The sequence below is a fragment of the Sceloporus undulatus genome, chromosome 5 (genome assembly GCF_019175285.1).
Source record: "Sceloporus undulatus isolate JIND9_A2432 ecotype Alabama chromosome 5, SceUnd_v1.1, whole genome shotgun sequence".
NCBI lineage: Eukaryota > Metazoa > Chordata > Lepidosauria > Squamata > Phrynosomatidae > Sceloporus > Sceloporus undulatus.
In genome coordinates this window covers 20,603,392-20,626,833 of record NC_056526.1, presented here as the reverse complement: position 1 = coordinate 20,626,833, position 23,442 = coordinate 20,603,392, and the positions used below count along the sequence as shown (strand labels likewise).

Below are 23,442 nucleotides of genomic sequence, written 5' to 3'. Positions count from 1 at the left end.
GGATAGATATGATCGCAAAAATGTTACATCTGTCTTTTTGTCTTTCTCATTACTGAAGTTCCAGAGGAAAAGTTTAAAAAAATGTTTTTAATTTTATAGATTGTTTCCTGGATTTAATTAGTTACTCTGATATATAATACATTTCAAAAAGTGCCTTCTAAACATAATAAATCTAGAATTCTACATGTAAGCATTCAGCCTCAAATTGGAATGAATATATATATATATTCATTCATTCATTCATTCATTCTTCCTTCCTTCCTTTCTGGGAGTAATTCACAATGTTAAGATAGCTTCATCCACAACCCTGCTCAAATGTTAATGCATACTTTATCAGGCATACCAGTAAATAGCAGAGAGACTTCTCTGTCAATGGAGACTTACACTTTTTCAGGGAGAATCTACTTAATTTGACTTTATTAGTATTTATCACCTCAGTTTCCATTCATTTGATGAACTTCCCTGTCCCTACCCCACAATCAGGAGACAGCCATGGCAGTACTTTGTGGGCTTGAAACCGCCTACCTCCTGAAAGTTTTGTTTCATGTTGCAAAAGCAGATAGTGAATACGTTCTTGTGCAATGTCAAAAAATGAGTTATATATGCATGTCACCAACAGAATTTCAGTCTTTGAATGGGTTTTCACTATTCTGAAAGGTTAAAATGCCTCTCCAAAAACTTAGTTACTGGCAGGAAGAGCTTGATTTTTATTTATTTGTTTTTTAAAAATGTGGTTATACTTGATGCCACCTTTTTTCTTTTGGCTTTGTCCACAATGGGAATATTTTCCCCAGAGTACTTCTCTGAAACTGAATTCAGCCCTCAGGCTTCACTGATGTAACAGAACTTGGCTTCCTGATAGCTCCTTAGTGACTGACTTTTCACAGCTGGGCATTCACTCTAAATTTGAATCAAAGCTTTATCAACTAACAAAATATGAAATGGAGATCTGGAGATTGTGATGCTACCCTTGGCCGAATCAGTGCTGCCAGGCACATGAGTTATTGTGCTGACTGTTTTCCAAAAAGCTGTTATTTTTGTTGAAAGATGTTGTTGAGACAACTGATTCCCTTCAAGGGTTGTCAGAATAAGAATAATGCAAATTTTTATAAATGAACAAATGGTGGGATGCTGTATTGATTTTGGGAACAGGAACAGTATCAGTAATTAAGCTTGGGTCGAAGAGTGAAGTGGGTAACTATTTTTCTGGCCTGATTTAATTTCTGACAGAATTTAGTAACTTCTTCACAAACCAGTTCTTCTCACCAAGCTGCTTGGTATTCACTTGTATCAATATTCGTCTTTTTCTAATTAAATAATGTTCAGGATTTGCTCTGGGCCAAAGGGATTTTTAAAGTTTTAATTACTACTTTTTCTATGGCATAGTTTTGGGGTCGAGACATTTGTTCCATTTATATGTATAATTGCTTTGTTTTGGAATGTTTGTCTCATCTGTATGTGTTAACTATATTCCATGCTGTTTGTTATGGCCTTTGGCTAAGACAAGAAACTGAACTGAACAAGCTATGCCAGTGTGAATGTTTTTGTTTTCTCCTTATTAGCTCATTGTTGTTTTCATTTATTTTTATTATCCTAAGATGTTTCACACTGGGGGTGCCTACAGATGGACCACTCCTTGCATTAACAATCAAAAGATATTGTAAAAATGGTCTTCCTGGTCAGTGAAAAATGGGACAAACTGGAGAAAAAACATGGTGGGGGCAATTTGCAAATAGAAAAATACTTTTACTTGGGGTGAGGGCAAGGAAAAACAAAGAAAATAGTAGCACCTTTAGGACTAACTGAATTTTAGTTTAGCATGACCTTTTGTGGATATAAATCCACTTCTTCAGATGCTGTACATCTTGTATTAAGTTGTAAAAAGGGAGAGGACAAAAACTTCTATTTCACTACTACTTCTTTGAAAACTTTAGAAATATTCTATCATCCCCTGTCTCTTAGCCCATTAAATTCCACAAATGAGGCAGAACAATGGAACAACAGAATTCTTGTTTGGAACCACCTTATGACAATTTAATGCTACTGAAGTATGGCTGTTTCACAAGCAACTGGCATTGGAAATAGAATGGTGGATCCACATGTCAGAGGTAGACTCAATTTAGTGTGTTCACCTCTCCCCTCCCCCCCCAATTAAAATTTACAGGGTGCATTGGTCCTGCAAAAATATGTGTGAAATGCCTCTTACTGAAAAGTTTTTTTTATTTATATACCGCTATTCCAAAGATTATAGCGGTGAACAGCAAGTAAGCTAATTTTCCCCCAACAGTCTAGGTACTCATTTTAGCGACCTCAGAAGGATGCAAGCCTGAGTCGAGCTTGGGCCTTTTTGCTGGTCTTGAACTCGCAACCTTGTGGTCTTGAGTGAATGGCTGCAGTACAGGCATTTAACCACTGCGCCACCAGGGCTCCCTAAAAAGTAATGGGGAGTAAAGCTACCTAAGTTAATTTAAAATATATATTGGAGAATAAATGTTTAATTCCACATTAGAACACCAAAGGATGTTTTTTAAAAGTGTTCATACTGAACAGATTGGCGGTGCAATTGCATTAAACCTGGAACAATGGCCAAACCCTAGCCTTAAAAATATTAGCATGCCCCCTCAGAAAAACATCAGAATGCCATTCACACACACACACACACACACACACACACAAAACAACCAAATTTTCAGGAGCAAATTTGTCTGAATTCTTCATAATGAGGAAGTGAATAAAGGACAGCAGTTTCAAAGAAAAAAACAATAAGGAAAAAGTCTGAACTGTTTTTTAAATGTCCTTTCATTTATTGTATGCTTCTTGGACTGCAAAAAGGATTGTGCCTCATTATTATTAGTAGTAGCAGCAGCAGTAGCTGTAATAATTCTTATCTATGGTGAGGTTTGCTACTGTGATCACTGTTTTCTTTCCGCTGTGGTTCTCAATACCCTAGGTGTACATGCATCTCTAATTTCATCTGGTAATGGCTGTGAGATTTTCAAAGGGATATGTTTGTGGTGGTGTTAACTGCCCTTGAGTCAATCTCAACCCATGGTGATCCTGTGGATAAGATATCTCTAAGACCCTCTGTCCACCACTGCTCTGCTCAGGTGCTGCAGACAGGCAGGTATATGTAATGAATAGATAGTCAGCCTCACAAAACTCTTTATCAGTCAGTCTCCTGCTTTGTTTCTTGAGCTGAGCCCAAATCTCCCTACTATCTTTGATTCTGCTCTAATTCCAAATTTGTCATTCTAGTCACCTATGATTACCATGCAATCCAGTTTTAGTGTGTTGTCAATTTCATCCTGGACTCCATCACAGAAATTCTCAATTTCCTCTTTTTTCTTTTTTTCTTTTTTGCTTCTGTGGCTGGTGTATATACTTGGTGATGTTTACTGGATTCCTCTGAAGCCTTACCGACATGATTCAGTCGGATTTTGTGTTATATCCTTTCACTGATTTTCCTATGTCTTGCCTCATTATTAGTGCTTCTCAATTCTTTCTCTTGTATCATTTCCTGAGCAAAACACTGTGTGTTGTCCAACTCTAAATATCTCATTCTTGTCCATTTTAGCTCACTCACTCCTAGTATTGCTGTGTTTATATGATCCATTTCCTTTTTTACTATCTAGTTTCCCTTGATGTCCCACATTCCATGTTCCTATAACATGTGTAGCACAGCTTCAGACCTTCTTTTAATTTTTAAATGTGTCCGATGCATAGCTTCCCACCTTTAGTTTTGTTTTGCCCTTGACCATATCTCTATTTATAATTGCCCTCTGTTCCACCCTTTTAGCTGTCTGTTTGTACCTTGACCTTGTCTCTTGTTTTGTTTCCATAATATCACAGAGTTGGAAGAGATCTCAAGGGCCATCAATTCCACCCTTCTGCCTGTTTTGGATTGTGTCATCCTAGAATTTTTTTGGTAAAAGGTTATCGCAAGGAAGTTCATCTTTGCCTCCCTCCGGCAGTACTAACATGCATTAGCTATGGTGTCACTGTACAAAGGGATGTACATGTTGTTAAAATATATTATTTATTTATTTGGTTTCTATACCACCTTTCAGGAAAAATGGAACTCAAGGCAGCTATGGGATAAACATAAAAAAGAATGAATAGTTTTTCTAGGGGTTTTCAGGCTATGTTGCCATGTTCTGGAAGAGTTTATTCCTGACGTTTTGCTAGCATCTGTAGCTGGCATCTTCAAAAAATGAATCGTTTTTAGCATGCTATCCTATAAGTCACCCTTTTCCCAACCTGGTGACTTCCAGATATTTTGGACCCAGCATTCTTCACCACTGGTTATGCTGGGTGGGGTTGATGGGATCTGATATCCAACCATGTTTGGAGGGCAACAGGTTGAGAAAAGTTGCTATGCAATCCCACTGAACTCAGTGAGTCTTACATCTGTGTAGACATATATATAGGATTGCACTGATGACTTAACTAACAAATGTTTTATACAGATGAATTTAAATTGGATAATTTAAGAGTCTTCTTTTGATATTTTATTCTATTCCCTTTTATCTATATGCCCAATATGAGGCATTTTGTCCTGCTACAATTCTTTGCTTAGCTCAATCAACTGGAAAAGAGCTGAATGGTAACCTATCAAAGTATTAAAGGTGCTACCAAGGTAAAGTCCATTCCCTCAAAACACCTTTTCTCTCCTCTCTACAGAAGTCAACTATCTGTCAAAAGCTGCACAAACAATTCACTTTCTGTTAAGTGAACCACATTCCCTTAGCCTCACATTTGCTTGATAGCTTTCCCTCAGGTAGGTGCACTTCTCACCACATACATGAAAATTTGTCGTATGCTATGTAGCTGTGGGTATACACCCAACTGAAAACTGCCAACAACTATTATATAATGCTGCATTTTTTCTTTTTCCTTCTCAATGTATTTTTGTTTGTTTTTGCCCTTCTCCTCCCCTGTGAGTTTTGTTTTAAGCCTTCCTTCCTTTCTTCTTCATTCTCTGGGGTTTTGCCTCACAACTTGTCCACCTCAGGTGGACATTTAAATCACTGCCAACATAAAGCCTGTCATTTCTCATTTTGTTACAATCCCTAGTCAGTAAACAGGGCCCTGCAGGCACAACATCACCTTCCCAGAGGATGGTGCACTGGGAAGGGCATCCTCTGAAAAGTTCAATCTCTTCAGTGTTAGAGTGAGATTCCACAGTCTTTTATCACTGCAATTTGAATTACTTCACCAAGATGCACATATAGATACATCCCATAAAATCCATGTTTATAACACTCTGTTTTAGTAATCTGAAAAATATCTGTTATATTGGTGCTTTCTGCACCGCCATTTGGGACGTCCTCCGGACGTCCCATTTTAAAAAGGGGGCGTCTCTTATAGACGCCCCTGGGCCTAGTACGGACTCCGTCCATACAAGATGGCGCCGGCCCTTCTACAAAGCGGCGGTCTGTACCCCGCCATTGTAAGTTGTAGAATTCATTAAACAACAATGATCAGTTAAATATACAGTGGGCCCATGGTATCCACTGGGATTTGGTTCCGGGAACCCCCATCTCCAGCCTCATGGATACCAAATTCCATGGTGTTCAAGTTCCATTAAATGCAATAGTGTGGTAAAATGGTGTCCCTTATATAAAATGGCAAAATCAAGATTTGATTTTTGAATTTATATAATTTTAAAATATTTTCAAGCCATGGATAGCTGACTCTGTGGAGAGCAATAGGTTTGTAGATTTGGACATTACGCCAAACCACAGTTGGCATGGAAGTTTTTCAGTCAACTTCAAACCATGGTTTTCAGTTCTAATTTGCCAACAAACTGCAGTTCATAGTCTGTCAATTCAGAGATGAACTAAGTCACAGTTAAGCTTTGTTTATCAAAAATTTGGTGTGGTAGCTAAACTGAATCAATGTTGTTTAGTGGTCTTTTCCTCTCCAGATATACTAGTGCTCTCTACCTCTTTTTGAAATGATGTCACTGCCAAACAAAATTTAAGGCCAGTTGCTTCACATAAATGTGACAGTCAGGAGCACCTGTTATCAGCTCCAGCTGACATGCCAGTTGTGCCCTTTCCTGGAAGTAAGGGACCTAGAAACTGTAGTGCATGCACTGGTAACCTCATGGCTCAATTTTTGCAATGCACTCTACATAGAGCCACCCTTGTACCTAATCTGGAAACTACAGTTAGTACAAAACATGGCAGCCAAGCTGATCACTGGTAAAACTAGAAGTGATCATATTACACCTATTCTGAAATCTCTTCACTGGGTGCCTGTTGGTTTCCGGGTGCAGTATAAGGTATTGGTGATTACCTTTAAAGCCCTACATATATAAGAGATCGCCTACATTTAAAGCCCTACCTATATAAGGGATCACCTACTTCCATACAATCCGCCTTGCACCTTCAGGTCCTCTGGGAGGAATTTATTGTAACCTATAAAAACCAGATTAATGGCAACCTCCCAGAGGATGTTCTCCGCTGCCGCTCCCAGACTATGGAACGCCTTGCTGGAGGAGATCCATCAAATAACCAATCTAGACAGCTTCAAAAAAGCTGTCAAGACGGATCTCTTCTTGCAGGCCTTCTCAGAATAGTTCAATCTAATTTCTCTACTCTCCCTATTTTATGTAACCACTGCCTCTACTAGAAAATTGCTGTCATTTGAACAGGTTTAATTTTTAAACTGTATTGTATTTAATCCTGTTTCAAAGGGGGGGGGGTCAATTTATTTATTGAAAGTATGTATTATTCCAACATACTCTAATGTAAGCCACCTTGATTGCTGCAGCAGAAAGGCAGGGTATAAGAATAAACTTTATTTATTTATTATTTAAGGTGACCAAAATAGTTGCAGTTTGTTGTTGATTGGGAACAGGATGCATTCCAAAGCAAGAATGCTTTTCAACGTGTTAATAAGATGACTAAAGAATTAAGTTTGGAGCTTCTGTAGTTAGATAGAAACCAAGAATTCAGTCCTCTATCTGGAACAACTGCTGTTAAATCTTACCTTCATCCCATGGGTTGTAGCCACATGGCAGAATTAAAGCAGTTTGATACCCGTTTAACTGCCATGACCCTATCCTACAGAATCCTGGGGTTTGTAGTTCAATGAGACACCAGAGCGCTCTGACAGACCAGGCTGAATACTTCACCAAGCTACAAATCCCAGGATTATGTAGGATATGTCATGTTACTTAAAGTAATATCAAACTGCTTTAATTTTGTAGTGTGGTTACATCCTATCCATGTATCTCACAATGTGAAGGAGATGTATGTATCTTTCTCCCATTGGGAAGATGGGGAAAACTGATACCACTGATGTGACATCACAGATGATACATGACTAATACTTAGATATTACTGCATGATTAATGATGTCACAGAAATAAAATGATCCTGAATCACAGAAAGCAAATGCCTTTCTGAGTTTCTATATTACAAATCTGTCTGAAATCACACATCAACATACTCTTCTGGCAATTAAAGGACAATCATGCTATGTCCTGTTTCACCCTTTTTTTACCTGTTTGAATGAACCTCTGGTTTTCAAGAGGATGAAGATGACGTAGAATGGAATGCAGATCATAGAGGACAGTGCCATCAGCCAGCCCACAGCAATACCCCATGATGGATACTCATATACGTTGTTATATCTTAGTGGTGTGTATCTAATGAGTGAAAACAGGAAGGTTGCCTAAAGAAGACAAGAGCAGATAGCATGACAGCTGTGATAAGTGGGAAATTAGAAACATGTATAAGGAGATAATTCATGAGAAGAGCACAGGGCTCTATATTTAATTCAGATCCTCTTAGTGCAACTGTTTTGGCTATGAAAAAAAGACAATCCCTGCTGAACTTCTGTCATGTCAGACCATGAGGAGATGGTTGTAAGGATCCACTAATGAAAACAGGATTTAGCCCAGATTTAATTTCAGTTTCCATTTAAATAGTGCTTTTTGAACTTGTGTAATAGCATGCCAAAAGCTGAATTGAATTGCAGGGAGCTGTACCTGACTATAAAGCTCAAAACTGAGGTCCTGAAATCAGTGGTTGGCTCCAGAACCTGAAGCACAGCAAATAGCAATTACAGCTCTATTGACCAGGTCAAGGCAGAAAGCCAAGCTCCTCCCTTGACACTGACTGCTTAGTTACTGTTTCATAAGTGCCTTTTCCTAGCCTATTCCAAAATATATGTCATCTTAAATATCAAGGTCCTAAATACTTGGATCTTGGGTATTTAAAAGACAACCTCTTTCAACATGACTTTGTCCTGTTTGCTGAAAGAAACCTTTTGTTGCATCTCGTCATCTACAATAGGGTAGCTAGTAGCAATGTATGAGGTCTATACTGCTGTGCACAAATAATGGTTTTCACTGTCATTCACCCATGTCCTATAACAGAGGTGTTTCAGATCTACCTCATGTCCTTTTGTTGTATCCTGTTGTACAGCTTGAGTAGCAAGCTGGACCTCTGCCAACAAGCAGATGCATTTCAGAATCCTTGTTAGCCTTATGCCCAAACATAAGTGGCTAACTTGTATTGGTAACCTTGCTGAATATTTTTTACATTGGCTTTGTAGTTTGAAGGTGGGAAAAGATATGAAGGCAAGAACTAAGTGAGGGAGTGATTTTTTCTCTCTCTTAATGATTGGCTTGCACAGTTCTCATAGCTACTGGAGGAATTGGGTCACACGTGCACACTTTGATTTTCTTTTGTTTAGTTCTGCACTATATAACTTGTGGGTGGACATCTTCCATGGGGGTTCACCCCAGCCCAATGGCCCTTTATGGGGGATTTGACTGTCAGCCAAAGGACAGACTGGACAGATTTTATCAGGGGGCCCAGTTCTGCCATTTGTTGAGAGGGGTGCTGGGCCCCATCAGCCAAAGGGCTACAATGCTTCACTGCTGTACACCATCTGTAGCATCATTTACCATCAATAAAGCTTATGCTATAACAGAAATGTGTGTTAGTATCTGGCATTGAAAGAACCTTCGGAGATGCCTGGGACTGAATGTATTTCTGGAATAAATCAACTTGACTGATATTTTACTTATCTTTGGCTTTTGGTACTCCTTCATTTTATTTTATTTTTTTACTTGACTGTTTCATCTGCTGTGCTTTAAATATTTCTGTTACTTCCTCTTTTCTTTTCTTTTTTGTACTAGTACACTGCAATCAAATAAATGAATTACAACAATTTTATAATTCAACATATTCTTATATTATTCCATATCTTCCCTCTATTCAGTGATTGTTAATGTCTACTTCTAATCATTTATCTGGTTTTTGTAAGACATTCTCATTCTTATAAATTCTGACTTCTGATTCAGCAGTGAGTTCATTAGAGTTTATTCAATTTTTACTTGCATATTTTATTTGTTTTCACTCAATGCATTGTTGTATTGTTACTTCCTCATTTCAAGTGTTTAACTGGAAGTCAGTGTGACCAACTCACAAACTGGAAAAGTGGGACAGAAATACAACAATTGTATTATGCAATGCAGAAAGGCGGGTGAGGAAGAAAAGCAGTTCCTCTTAGTGTCAAAACAGGTAAGTGGAGAGGAGGTGGGCTTTTAATCCACCCAGATCAGATTAAAGTTTGAATAGCAGAAGAGCTGGAAAGTGAAGGGCTGATCCCATTCACAATTTCACATGCATTATAGTTATCCCTAAGTTGGATCCTGAATCACATTGTCACAAAATTTGCTGTGACAGATAGCAGTGAAAGCTGCTGTCTCCCATGTCAGTGGGTGAGGAATTTGCCCTGGGTTTTCTGGACTTTAAAAGAATTATCCAAAATGTTGCATCTATTTTAAGGCATGTGTTCAGATAGCTCCTTGAGAGTTCAGATTTTAAAAATTGAGCAGTTTCAATGTTCCCTCGAATACCTTATTACTATCTCCCCACTGCCAGGGGAGCCACAGCAGCCACTGGCAGGAGAGGAGTCTTTATAGGAATGCTAACTCTAAGTTAACATTTGATTGCGAGAGGTCTAGATTAATTCAGGATGCATCTACACTGTAGAAATAAAGCATTTGTGCACCACTTTAACTGTCATGGCTCCATCTTACAGAATCCTAGGATTTGTAGTTTGGTGAAACACCAGCACTCTTTGGCAAAGAAGGATGAAAATGTTGTAGAACTACAAATCCCAGAATTCCTTAGGATGGAGCTACAGCACTTAAAATGGTGTCAAACTGCATTATGTCTACAGTATAAATGCACCCTACATGATGAGACAGAAGATACAATGTACTTACCAGACAAACCGCAGGTGTTAAGAAAAGCCAGCAGAATTTAACTAGGGGCCATGGCCGGTAGCCAATCATATCTTCAATGTTGTCATAAAAACGATCCGCTCCTTAAAGATCCACCACCACAAAAAAAGAAGAAATATTTTTAAAGAACAATAATAGAAGGCAAATCCAAAATGTTTTAGACTTTGTAAATAGAAGCCACAAATGAGAAAGAATTTACTAAAGACTTAAACAACATGCAGGCATCTGATGAACATCTCCAATTGTTTTTTTCTCCTGTTTGGTTTGTAACATTTTGCCTGATGGAGCCCATGGACCTTTGAAGCCTTGCAACAAGTATATTGTGCATTTCAGTTGGCCAATCAAGGTATCACTGATGGATTTTTGTTTGGATTTGTTTCCTCATCAGTTGTTTAGGGAAAAACATCTTGCTAATATTAGTGGTCAGGCATCAGGTCTCTAGCTTAAATTAATACCTATTTCTCTTTTAAAATGCAAAATCCTTGACTATTTCACCCTTAGCTAAGAGGGGAAAAGGTTTGGCTCCTTCTCTGACAGCTGTGTTTTAAGAAGCAGTCAGCTAACAATGTGATTCTGTGGCAAACACTTTGCCTCTATTTGTCTAGCAAAGGAACTGTGCCAGACCAGTGATGTCCAATCCCACAAGCTCACAACAGTGCTACTGTCATTGGCAGCAAGAAAGAAAGAAAACATTACAAGCTTGTGAAAAACGTTTATGAAAAGCAGGATTCTGGTTAATTTGAAACAGCTCTGTAACTTTCACAGTTTTATTCACAAGCAAAAGCAGGGAAAAAGATGTACACCAGAAAATCATAAGCTCCTGGCCAGTGATACAAAGCACACTCTCCTCTCATCTTCACTGGTGCCTCAATACCCCATGAGACACAGCATGGGTTAGAAACTGAACTATGGGATACAGTCCTCCACCACCATTAACTGAGGCTACAAACCCCAGAGTACAAAAGTAACTGAAGTTATAGAGTGAGATTCTCCTTGAACAGTTACAATAGAAATTGAAGTTATACCTTTTTTTTAATTGCAAAGACAAATTAATTACAAGTAATCCATTATTTCAAAACTTTATTAGTGGGTTGGGAATTCCATGCACTGGTTGCAGCCTGACAGTACAGGAGAAGACGAAAGAGAGAGAGAGAATCCCCATGTTGCCTAGGAAACTGCCATGCTGATCCTTCCCAGAAGAAAGTGAGCATTTCTCAGTTGCCTAGGCAACACTGGGATGCTTGCCTAGTTTCCAGCACAATGCTAACAGTGAGAATGAACACTGCCTGGTCCCCAAGACTATGTAGAAATATGTGGTGTGTGTCTGCAATACATTTCCAACATAGAGCAACCCTAAGGAGAATCTATCATGGGGTTTTCTTGGCAATGTGGAGTCGAAGGCTTTCATGGCCGGCATCCATAGTTTTTGGTGGGTTTTTCGGGCTATGTTGCCATGTTCTTGAAGAGTTTCTTCCTGATGTTTCACCAGCATCTGTAGCTGGCATCTTCAGTGAATGCTTGCCTGGAGAATGCCTTAGCATTCTCTGAAGATGCCAGCCACAGATACTGGTGAAACATCAGGAACTCTTCTAGAACATGGCCACATAGCCCGAAAACCCCACAGAAAGCTATTTCTTGGCAATATTTGTTCAAAAAAGATTTGCCATTGCCTTCCTCTTAGGCTGAAAGAGTGTGATTTGTCCAATATCATCCTGTGGGTTTCCATGGCTGAGTTAGGATTCGAACCTTGGTCTGCCTGGGCTCTGGTCAACACACAAACCACTACATGACATTGGCTCTTAATGTCAGGAAACCAGCCTAGTTTTAAATTCTTTGCTGCAATATTGTCACACTGTGTTGAAAACCAGACAAATGTCCTCTCACTTAAGGTAAAACAAATAACCATGGCTGAGGGGCAGACACACAAGCAACATGAAAAACAAATACAGTACATATACTCCTTTTCCCTTTTTGGTTTCATCTCAACTAGGGTGAGATGAGGTAATTTTAGACTCTGGACTTAATGGTTTTATATAAGATGGGGTGGGTGGAATCTTTTAGACAAAAACATGAATCTGTTAAATGCCTGACTCCAGGCTACAAAGCCGATCTACGCATCACAAGTTAAACTATGGGCAACCAAGTATTGTTATCCATACATCTATACCTATGTTGCTATTAGAGAAGGCTAGCTGATGGGATATAAGCAGACCAAGTAATCAAGGAGGAGGGTTTGTGTAAGAATAACATTATAACTATCTTAAGAGCCAGTCCTTACCTAGTTAGGTGCATGGGAAACAACAGAAGAAAGTAAATGCAAGAGAATGCCGAATAAAATCAATCTGGGTCATGTCTCATTCCAATTAGCAGCACTGTTAGTGTTCCTTTCTTTCCTAACCTATCTCCTGCAGAAATACTACATTTCCAGGTTTCAGCCAAACCCATCAAAGGCAAGGGGTGATGTAGCAGAAAATGATGGAACCTGACATGAATAGATTTAGTGAGTCCTTGAATGGGAGGTTGCCATGCTCCATATTCAAAAGATGATGAAAAAAATTAATCAGGCTTAAGGAGTCATCAGTTCAGTCAGTCAAAATTGCTCTACAGTGAAAGAGAGTCTAAAGGAAGGATGTGCCAGCCGTCTGACCCTGTCATCTATTTGAAGGGATTATGCACATTGCTGGAAAGGTTGGTTTTTTTTAAAATAAACCCTTAGGGAAAGGTTTGTTTCAATAAACTGAGGTGTTTGCTGTTATCTTGGGCAAGCAAAAAACAGGCACGAAGATGCAGAACTCTTGGTTTTGACAGCATAAGTCTCCTTGTATTAAAGGAGAAATGTATTCTTCTCTGCTAGTCCTGTAGTTAGAGGATTCAACATGAATTTGTCCTACAAATCTTTTTGCATCTATGTATAAGGATGTACTCTCCCCCGCTGCACACAGTGATATAATTGGACTTTTATTGGAGTGATCATGCACACTGCTCCATAAATCAGTTCCCCACATTAAGAGCATTAACACAGAGCTCTAGCACTGAGGGCAACTTCCCGGTGGATGGGTGAAGGAGTTGTCTGAAACAACTGGTTTGTGACCATTGTGTGTGCATACCATCAAAGTAGTTCAGCAGCCACCACAACTGGGGTCATGATAGGTGTCTGCTACTGATGCTCTTGCTCAGATCTGGCAACAGCTATGGTGGCTCTTTACTGTAGGGAGGACGCCAGAGCACCATTCTTCAGCATTTAGCCCTGTAGACCACAAGAACAGTTTGTTTCCTTCCTTTCCAAAACATATGGCCAAGCCAGAAAACTGGTTTTGATGTGTATTCACAATGCTTCCAAGGTTTCCAAGCTGAGTACTGCTCACTTCTGCTCCAAGGGTTTCAGTAAAAACTAGAATTTATCAGAACAACAAGGTCTCCCTTTGGAACAGAAGGACCAAATGCTCCATTGCCACCACTCTCTGGCAAATATAAGGTCTGCAGTCTACCTGGATTATATTTTGCACGACATAAGGTTGTACTGTTCACTGCAGGAATAAGGTTTAGTGGTCTTGCAGTCTTCTTTTTTCTTGATTAGAATCTCCTGTGGTCCACTTACGTGTTTTAAATGTACAAGGTTTACTCAAGATCTCTGAGAATATGGCAGAAAAGTAAAACTACAAATTCATCTATTCTTCCTTGGACAATGCTGGCTCTTTGGGCTTAGTAATGGAGATGAGCTAAGCCCCCTACAGTCAGTTATGTCTAGACATTGAAGGCATACAACAACAAATACCAAGAACTGAAATGGAAACTGCCCAGTTCATAGTTCTCCACTGTATGCTACATCAATTTTCATTTGTCTTCACTAGTGTACATGTACAAAACAGATACATTCATTTAAACATACAAGAGACAGGTCATGGGTTCACTCCAAGGCCACCCACAATGTTGCCTTGAGCACTCTTTCACCTGCTGCCAACCCCAGTTATCTAAGATTGTAATAGCTTTAGCTCAATTTCTTTTCTAGCAGGAGGAGTTTCAGAGAGATTTCTTTTGGAAAAACTAATCTTGGGGCTTACATGCACTGCTACTGTTTGGAAAATACTCCCTGGTTTATGCTATTGCAGCATCTAGCTTCCAAACTGAAAATACACACACACGTTGCTTTCAGTCTGAAAGCATTCACACCCATATACTAGATCCTCTTTTCTTTAAAAAGCTAGACTCCACCTGCATCCACCCACTCCCATCCTCCTAGGCTCTTCCCTTTGGCAGATTGCTAGAGCAACAGCCGTGAGTTGGCTGGAAGCGACAAGATCCTTTCACAGAAATAAAGTCATTTGCAGGAAATCCTCAAATCTTTGTAACAACGTCAGTTTGACAAGCAAGGGGAAAGCTGCCAAGATGTGGGTGGCATTTTCATGGCTGGCAAAAGGCAAGCCTGGAACATGTGTTTTTATACATGACATTTGTTGCAATACTTTGTAGCATAAGCAAAGAGTATCTGAGCTGCCAAACGTCTTGGCATGAGTTGTTTGTTTGCTAACCTGGTATTTCATGCCACCACAGAATGAGGTCTGGGGTATAGAGTGGAGTGGAAGAGTTTTGGAACTGGAGTGACAAATGAAGATCATCATCTTAGCAGCAATAATCATGCAAGCTAACACACAGTAGGCCAAGGCATCCTTCCAGATTGTTTTCCTCTGCAGCATCTCTTAAGAAAAACAGCTATGAAAGCATTAACAGCCTTTCCAAAGTCCTTTTTTAAAAAAATAAGCAATTTCTATTAAACACTGGGATGTCCTAGGATGCAATATTTTTTTAAAAAGCATCCTCCATAGAATGCTTAACAATGGGCAGAATATTTTAATTATTTTGCCATATTTATTTACAGCAAAAGAACTTGTAGAGATTTATCATAATTGCTTCATTCGGAGAATCTAGAAAGATACAGTGGAATTGCCAAAGGTGCCTCTAAATTCAGCTTTAGATCAGAAGAAATAAATATATCTCCACATTCAAATTCACCACTCAGATCTGGTTCAAGATGACCAATATCACTGGGAAACAAACACTAGGTTGGGCTCGGTTCTATTAAAGTTTACTGCTATTTTCATGGGTGCACTTAAAAGAAAGCCCCTAGGATAAGGGTGGGAATCTTGTGGCCCTCTGTATATTGTTGGGCTGCAAGTCCCAGACTCTTTCACCTCTTGGCTATGCTGGCTAGAGCTGCTGAAACAAGCAGTCAAACAACATCTGGAGGATCATCTCTGCTCTAGGAGGTGAGAACTAGAAGTTCAGCAGGCAATTCAAATACTAAATCAACCAATTATAATTTTGGTTAATATAATTTTCACCATATGACTCTATGTTGCAAACTAAGTATGCATGTTCATACATAAATTGTTTTCCATGTATAATGGAAAACATGATGCAAGAACATAAGAATACTCTAAATAAGCTATTTCTTCCCACCATAGCTAGCAAAGTGCCTCAAAGCATCTACAAATAATACTTGTTACAGTAATGCCCTCCTGCTTTTGTTCTCTACAGCAATGATACTGATAGGGAGACTGCCTCTGAGAGCAGAGGTAATAGTCTACTGGTTTATCCCAAAGTATAACAGAAACAATTAATTTTTGAATAGTGAATCAGCACATAGTTAAATCCTGGATAGCTATGGAAGGCTAGGAAGCCAGATTTGCCCCACAAGAGACCTTGGAGGGCTGTAGCCCCTACTGCACCCCCCATAAAATTATGTTTGCCCCACAAAAGCCTGTATGGGTCATGGAGGCACTTTTGTTATTTTTTTTGGGGGGTAGCCACTTTAGGCCCAAAAGAGGTAACAACAAGACGTGAACAGAAGTTTTCTCCTGAGCCTAAATTGGCCTGGAGGGGGCCAAACACATGGTTAAAATGTCCCCAGATAGCATTTGGAGTAATTTGAAGTCAAAACAATTTTGAAATTATTTGGCAAAAATGTTTTTACCCATGGGGCACAAAAAATGGGCCATACATGTGGCTTGACGATAGACATTTGATGTACCCCTGCAATAAATGCATTGGATCTACTGCATATACTCATGTATAAGTCTAGAAATTTTAGTCAAAAAATTTACCCCAAAAAACTGAGTCAACTTATCCACAGGTCAATAGAAGTAGAGTGGTCCTTTCTCTTATGTGGGGGACCCCCCCCCCACAAGCGCACTGTACTATATACTTTATCTCTTATTTTAAAAGGAACTATACCCTGGTGAAAAGAAAGAGCACAATCTGTCCTGGAAGCATTGACCCTAACCCCCTCTATTCTCTCGTCCATTCAGTCTTTAGGATGAGCACAAACAGTTGTGCCTGCTGGAATTTTGTAAGTTGTTTGGCATTGTTTTCCTTGCTTCAGCATTTAGATCCTTTGTCACATGCCCCTAAGTTTTACCCTCAATTTATCCACAGGTCATATCAATATCCATAATTTTGGTCCAAAACCTACCCTCAACCTATACATGAGGTCAATTTATAGTTGAGTATATATGATACTCTAATTTGGACTACCAACAAGATTTAAAACAAAACATAGCAGCCATCATGACTAGTAGTCATTGATTTTTTTTCCTTCATAAAATGAGACAACTATGTGTTTGGATGTCCATATATCATATTGGAACATCAATTTAGATAATCAAGATGGTTGCAAATCCCTATTGAGCATTGTTTGGAATATAATACCAACAAAACGTAGTGCTAATTCCTTAGTTGTCTTTCAAGAGGAGATTTCAGAGAGAAGCAGTCCATCTATGCCTCCTGGTGAATATAACTCCATGATGAGGTCCATTATGTCACTGAATTTCAAAGGTTTGGGAAGGTTATTATATTTGCACCTTACCAGTGAATACATGATTGGCCATTGTGGGATGTGTTAAGCATTGGCATAATGCGATAAGACTCTTCCAATGAATGATTCTTGAATCTTAAAGTGAAACATTAAAGTGAAATATTTACATCACTGAACTGTATGTTATACATACCATAAACCCATCCAACGCAGATTACTTCAAAGACAGCAAGATAGAGAAGGCATGTGCCACTAGCTGCATAATAATCAAACAGCTGGAAGATATACATTCCACCCTGCAAAAGGAACAAAGAGGAACAAACAGAAACAATCAGACTGTTTACAAAGAATCTGAAGAAAATGCGCAAAAAAGGAAGGAACAAGGAAGGAAATAAAAATTTAAAAAAACAAGAAACAGAATAACATATAATGTTAACAGACTGAATAGAAGGAGCTGTTATTGTGTGTATGTTTTCTTTCCTGAGCTTTTGCAACCAATCGTGATTAACACCATATTGAAACTACCATCCAGCACATTAATTAGCAAACTCAGTGGGTCAGTATTCATGTGTAAAATTATCTCAGGTTTTCATCTCTGAGTTGTGACCTAGGTAAAAATTTTTAGAGAAATGGTATCAGGAATTGTGTGTATGCCATAAGGCAGGGTAGCAGTATTGGAATAAATGCAGTTTACAGATTTGCACTTTCAAAAAGATCAGCTCTCCATCCTGATCCTGATACCTTGATGCTGATACCTTGAGTGAGCCTCTCAAATTCCCTAAAACAGGGAAAACTTTAGCCTTCCAGATGTTTTGGGCAACTTCACAAACCCTTTACCATTAGGCATGTTGGGTGAGACCGATGACAGCTCTAGGGCAAAACATCTGGAGAACCATATATTCCCTACCTTTGGTCTAAGAAATCTATAAGCCAACTGCCAGCCCTAGAGTGCATTTGAATTCTTTACAAAGGTCACCAACGATTCCACTACATTCTACAAAGAGCCATATTATTCTCTGTATTCTGATCAAAATGTGGTTCCTTAATGTCCTATCCATTCTCCACCAAGGGGCATCACAAACAGAGGCTGGATGGCCATCTGTCGGGTATGCTTTGACTGAGAGTTCCTGCATGGCAGGGGATTGGACTGGATGGCCCTTGTGGTCTCTTCCAACTCTATGATTCTATGATTTTATGATCCTATTATCAGATATGAGGCTTCAGTTGTCCTCTGTAATTTATTAGTGTAAGCAGTGTGCTTTCTCTTAGAGCTATCCTAGGTCTACCACATTCACTTGGAAGTCTCTCTCTCACACACATTCTTATTCTTTCCTGCCCCATCCACATTCCTACTTACATCTTGCTTCCTAGTTGTTGGGCACTGGTGTTCAGAATTCTGCCTTTCAGAGCTTCATCAGCAGTTGTTGTTGTGTGCCTTCAAGTTGTTTCCTATTTATGGTGACTGCAAAACAAACCTGTCATAGGGTTTTCTTAGCAGGATTTGTTCAGAGGGGGTTTGCTTTTGCTGCTGTCTAAGGCTGAGAGAGTGTAACTTGCCCAAGACCACATGGGACTTTTCTATGGCCAAGCAGGAATTTGAACTCTGGTCTCCAGAGTCATAGTCCAACACTCAAACCACTACACCACACTGGCTTCAGTACATACACGATGCAGGGCTTCAGTATGTACAGGATTTTTGTAGCCTTTGGGAGCCAGCATGTCATAATGGCTTGAGTGGTGGACTACAACTCTGGGCTTGATTCCCACTTAGCCATGAAACCCACTTGGTGACCTTGGCAAGTTACATGCTCTCAACCTCAGAACAAATCTGGCCAAAAAAAACCCGTGATAGTGTTGCCTTAGGGCTGCCATATCTAAAAAAATGACTGAAAACCACACAAGAACAGGGTATAGACTGTACCACACAGCAACATACACATCATGGCTCCCCTCCTCTTCCAACATAACATTCCCCCACTGTGACTGTGGCTCCTTCCCATCCCTTTCTTGGATCATTCAGGGGCTTTGATGGAGATCCCATTTTCTTGTAAGTTCCCCTGCCCACTGTTAAATTAGTGCTCCGTAAGCTATCTGATATGAAGGACCAACAACTCTCCCCCGCCCTAATGTATCAAGTATCAGTAAAATATTTGTGCTCAGTGGCTACAATTGCTTCTTTCTTTCCTGGAACTTCTCCATGGACTAGGACCAGTGCACAGAACCCCACATTGACTAGCACTCACTTTAACTATTTTTTCCATTTTCTATACGCTGAATTGATTTACGTGGAAAGAATCTGTCCTAAACTGGCTGGTGTGGTGTTCTACTGATGTTAACAGTTCCTTTTTAAATCCGCATCCCTTATATCATCATCATCACCCACCACCACCACCTTTTCACAAAGGAAACAGTTGTATTTATTATAGACCAGGGGTGGGGAACATGAGGACTTCTCGAAGCTCTTAGGTTTCAACTCCCATTATCCCTCAACATGACCATTCTCACTAGGGGTGATGGAGCTGCAGTTCAACAACATCTGAAAGGTCACACTTTCTTCATTCCTGGTACAGTCTATGTGCAACCAAATGCACTAGGCAACATTTGCTACTGGCACAGATGACTTGCTGACATGGTGACTGACTACATTGTTGTTTAGCACAACAACACTGGCAAACATGGGAACAAAATAGGTATGGGGGAGTTAAATTTAGGACCAGAACCAGAAAACAGGGAGTTCTCCTGGGAAAGAAAGACATGGAGCACAGGCAAGTGCAGTTCTTTCGGCAAGTTGTAGAAACACAAAATCATAGAGTTGGAAGGGTCTGCAAGGGCATTTTTATCCAACCCATGCCATGTAGAAATACATAACTAAAGCACTTCTGAAAGATGATCATTCCTTCTCTATTAAAAGATCCCCAAAGAAAATGAGTCCACCACCCTCTGAGGCAGTCCACTATTGAACAGCTCAAGACGTTCTTCATTTTTTCTGTAATTTGAACCAATTGGTTTGTCTTTTAGTCTGTGGAGCATCAGAAAACAAGCTTGCTCTATCTTCTAAATGATATTCTTCAGGTATTTAAATATGGATGTCATATCACCTGTTAGATTTTTGTTCTCCAAGCTAAATGTAGCCAGTTCCCTAAGCTGTTCCTCATGGGCACTGGTTTCCAAGCCTTTTACCACCTTTGTCATCCTTCTCTGAACACATTTCGGCTTGTGATTAGTTCTGTAATATAGTTCTGCAAGAACCAGTCAACTAGTGGATATTGTTGTTTCATGTCTTCAAGTCAATTTGGAGACCCTAAGGTGAAATTATCACATGGTTTTCAGGGCAAGTTTCCTCTGAGAGGGTTTGCCACTGCTATCCATTGAGGCTAAAAAAGTGTGACTTGCCCAAGGGTTTAAATGGCCAAGCTGGGATTCAAACTCTGGTCTCCAGAGTTGTAGTTCAACATTCAAACCACTACACCATGCTGGCTCAGAATAATTCATAATACCAGTATATGAGAATGTGATTGATGGAAATCCCAAATTATAAATCCCTTTTTTCAGCTTTCCACTGACCTCCACTTCTCACCTCAGTGACCAGAAACAAGCCAAGCAGGTAGCAGATCACTGCTATGCCCAGGATCAGCAGCTCACGCCGCCCTTTCTTACGGAAGACTCCTGGGAACAGGTCCACGATGGCTGTTACCAAGCTCTCAACACAGACAAACTATGGAAATAAATTATATCAAGAAACACATGTTCCAGAACCATGGTTTTACAATCACTAGCAGTAGTGCCCCAAACACAGAGGCATAGATTAGAATAACCATTTTTCTTGGCTGCAATGAAAACTACTGGTGGCTTCCATATAAGTAGCCTGATGAATCTGCTCCTAGTTTTCTCACAAATTTTTAAGGGAACTTTCCATATTGCTGAACCACATCTTCAACATAGGTTCATCACCTTGGACATCTCCGTTAAGGAGAGCTCCATTAAGTTTAAATCCTGGGAAGTTTTTACTGACATGGAAGGCACCAGCTGCCACTGAGAAGAGTCCACAACTCAGCTGGTAAGAACATATGCTTTCTGTGCAAAAGATCTCAGGATTAATTCATAGAGTCTCCAGTTAAGTATCTGAAAATAAACCTCTCTCAGAAACTGGAGAGCACCTGTCAGTGCCAGTCACAAAAGACAACAACAGTTTGATTCAAGAGAATGTGGTTCTACATGATTCCTATCTATCCTACAGTCAACATGCAGGGCACTGGAGATTGCAAATACCCTTCCTTCCCAATTTATTGATTTATTAATATATCCTTTCATTCCACTGACACTCCACATTCCAAGGTGGCATATATGGCTGTTCTCTTTCTACCAGTGCAAAACCACATTCCACTCTTCACAACCTATTTAACAAATCAGTATTTAATATAATGTATTCATGCCACTTCTTTGTGTTCTGATACTACAATCTAGTTTTTTCTGCAATGTATACACAACAAAAAATGGAACTTTTAAAAAGAAATGTTTTTATTTTATTTTTTTTCTTTCCATACTTGACTGTCCAGCCCCAAGAAGATCAGCATAAGGAAGAACAAACAGGACCACAGCTGAGACACAGGCATCATGGTTACAGCCTTTGGGTAGGCGATGAATGCTAGGCCAGGACCTACCAATCAAACAAAAGTCAATAAACAGCTGTCTCACCAATCCAAGGATGGGGAATCTTCAGATGTGATTGGACTCAAATGACAACCATGCTCACTGGGTAGGCTGAATGAGCCTGATGGGACATGGATAATATCTGGAATAGATCTGAAAGCAGACACATTTCCTGTCTTGCTTAATCCAACATGCATACTGGATGGATTATATACAAATTGATGCCTATTGGCAGTTCCAAAAGTAGACCCACTGAATGCATAAAAGGTAAAGATTTGCCCTTTGACAAGGTTACCATGTTGTGTCTGACAAGAATGGGCAGTGATCATCTCCATTACTAAGCTGAGGGAGCTAGCTTTGTCAAAGATGACCCATGGTCATGTGGCTAGCATGACTGCACAGAATGCTGATATCTTCCCACCAAAGTGGTACCTATTTATCTACTTGCACTTTTACATGCTTTGGAACTGCTAGGTTGGCAGAAGCTGGAACTAGTGATGGGTGCTCATTCTGTTACACAGAGCTTGGGCCTTGAACTGCCAACCTGCCGACACTGTAATCGTCACAGTCAGCATCTAAACCATTGAGCCACTGCATCCCTTAACTGAATATATATCGAAGAGATATACTGTATCCAAATCTATGCCTATTAGCATTCCCAACAAGAGCAGACCCACCGAATGCATACTGGAGGGATATATATAAATCAATGTCAAAAAGAGTAGACCCACTGAATAAATAATAAGTTTGTAAAATCATTACTCATGTGAGTTCTACTGATCTGCTAGGCCTTTGTGCCTCTTTCTACATATAGTGTATTAGAAAAGAATGCTGGAGTTTTATCTATCCTCTCATGTCTCACTCTGTTCCCCTGCCCCCATGGATCTTTCTAAACAATGCATGTAACTTTTATCTCATTTTAGTGCTATCTATATTTCCCTCCTTTTTCTACAGTATGTACAAGTTATCAAACTATGATCTGCATGCTTCACTGAGGTTGTAGAACTGCTGAAAATATCTGAAATTAGCCCTGCACTTTTTTTCTTGGTGATAAAGGCTGAGGCCATTTTAATTAAAGCTGGATTATCAAACAGAATAACAATGCCTAGGATCTGTGAAATGTGTAATACAATCTGTTAATTTTGAATATACAATACAAAAAATGTAGGAACAAAAAGGATCCTTCTCAGCAATATGGCATGGGTCTCATATTTTCATAATATAGTATTGGTTTTTAACAACAATGCCAGTGATTAATAAAAATGTTTTTACAATACATGTGCGTTTTGATTTGGACAACAAGAAGAAAGAGGTTTATTTAAAAGTTTATTAAACAGCCTGTCAAGACTCCCAGCAATTTTCAAATGATTGACCAAGGAAATGTATGTTTGAGATTCACATGTTGAGCTTTCAAAATCCATATGACCTTCAATGCATCTTTGTACCCTCAAATGATTTTTAAAAAAAACCTCATAGCAACTGGAGGGTAGGAATGGCCTATCATGGGATTTACAGATTGGGAAAGTTTTTAAATTAGATTACACTCTTCATGAAATGAGGTCAAAGTCCACATTTGGGCCATGGGCCACAGATTCACTATGTCTGCTGGACAGGTTGGATATGAACATAACTAATAGTTTGTATATTTTATCCTCATAACAACTCAATGAGTTGTGTTAGGTATTCTTTGGTATTTTTAGTGGTCTCCCTT

General features: G+C 39.5%; 1 protein-coding gene across 3 annotated transcripts in view; it reads right to left on the bottom strand.

Annotated features, from left to right (window-relative positions):
- The window catches only part of LOC121930628 (sodium- and chloride-dependent betaine transporter-like), a 64,060-nt gene that overhangs the window by 7,997 nt on the left and 32,621 nt on the right, over positions 1-23,442 (bottom strand). For 2 of the 3 annotated variants that reach the window (XM_042467211.1, XM_042467212.1), the window contains exons 9-13: positions 21,626-21,738; positions 20,659-20,796; positions 17,275-17,377; positions 10,253-10,353; positions 7,513-7,683 (exon numbers count right to left, since the gene is read on the bottom strand). In XM_042467211.1, coding sequence (XP_042323145.1) covers positions 7,513-7,683; positions 10,253-10,353; positions 17,275-17,377; positions 20,659-20,796; positions 21,626-21,738 — 626 coding nt within the window. The other variant, XM_042467213.1, reaches the window with a different exon arrangement.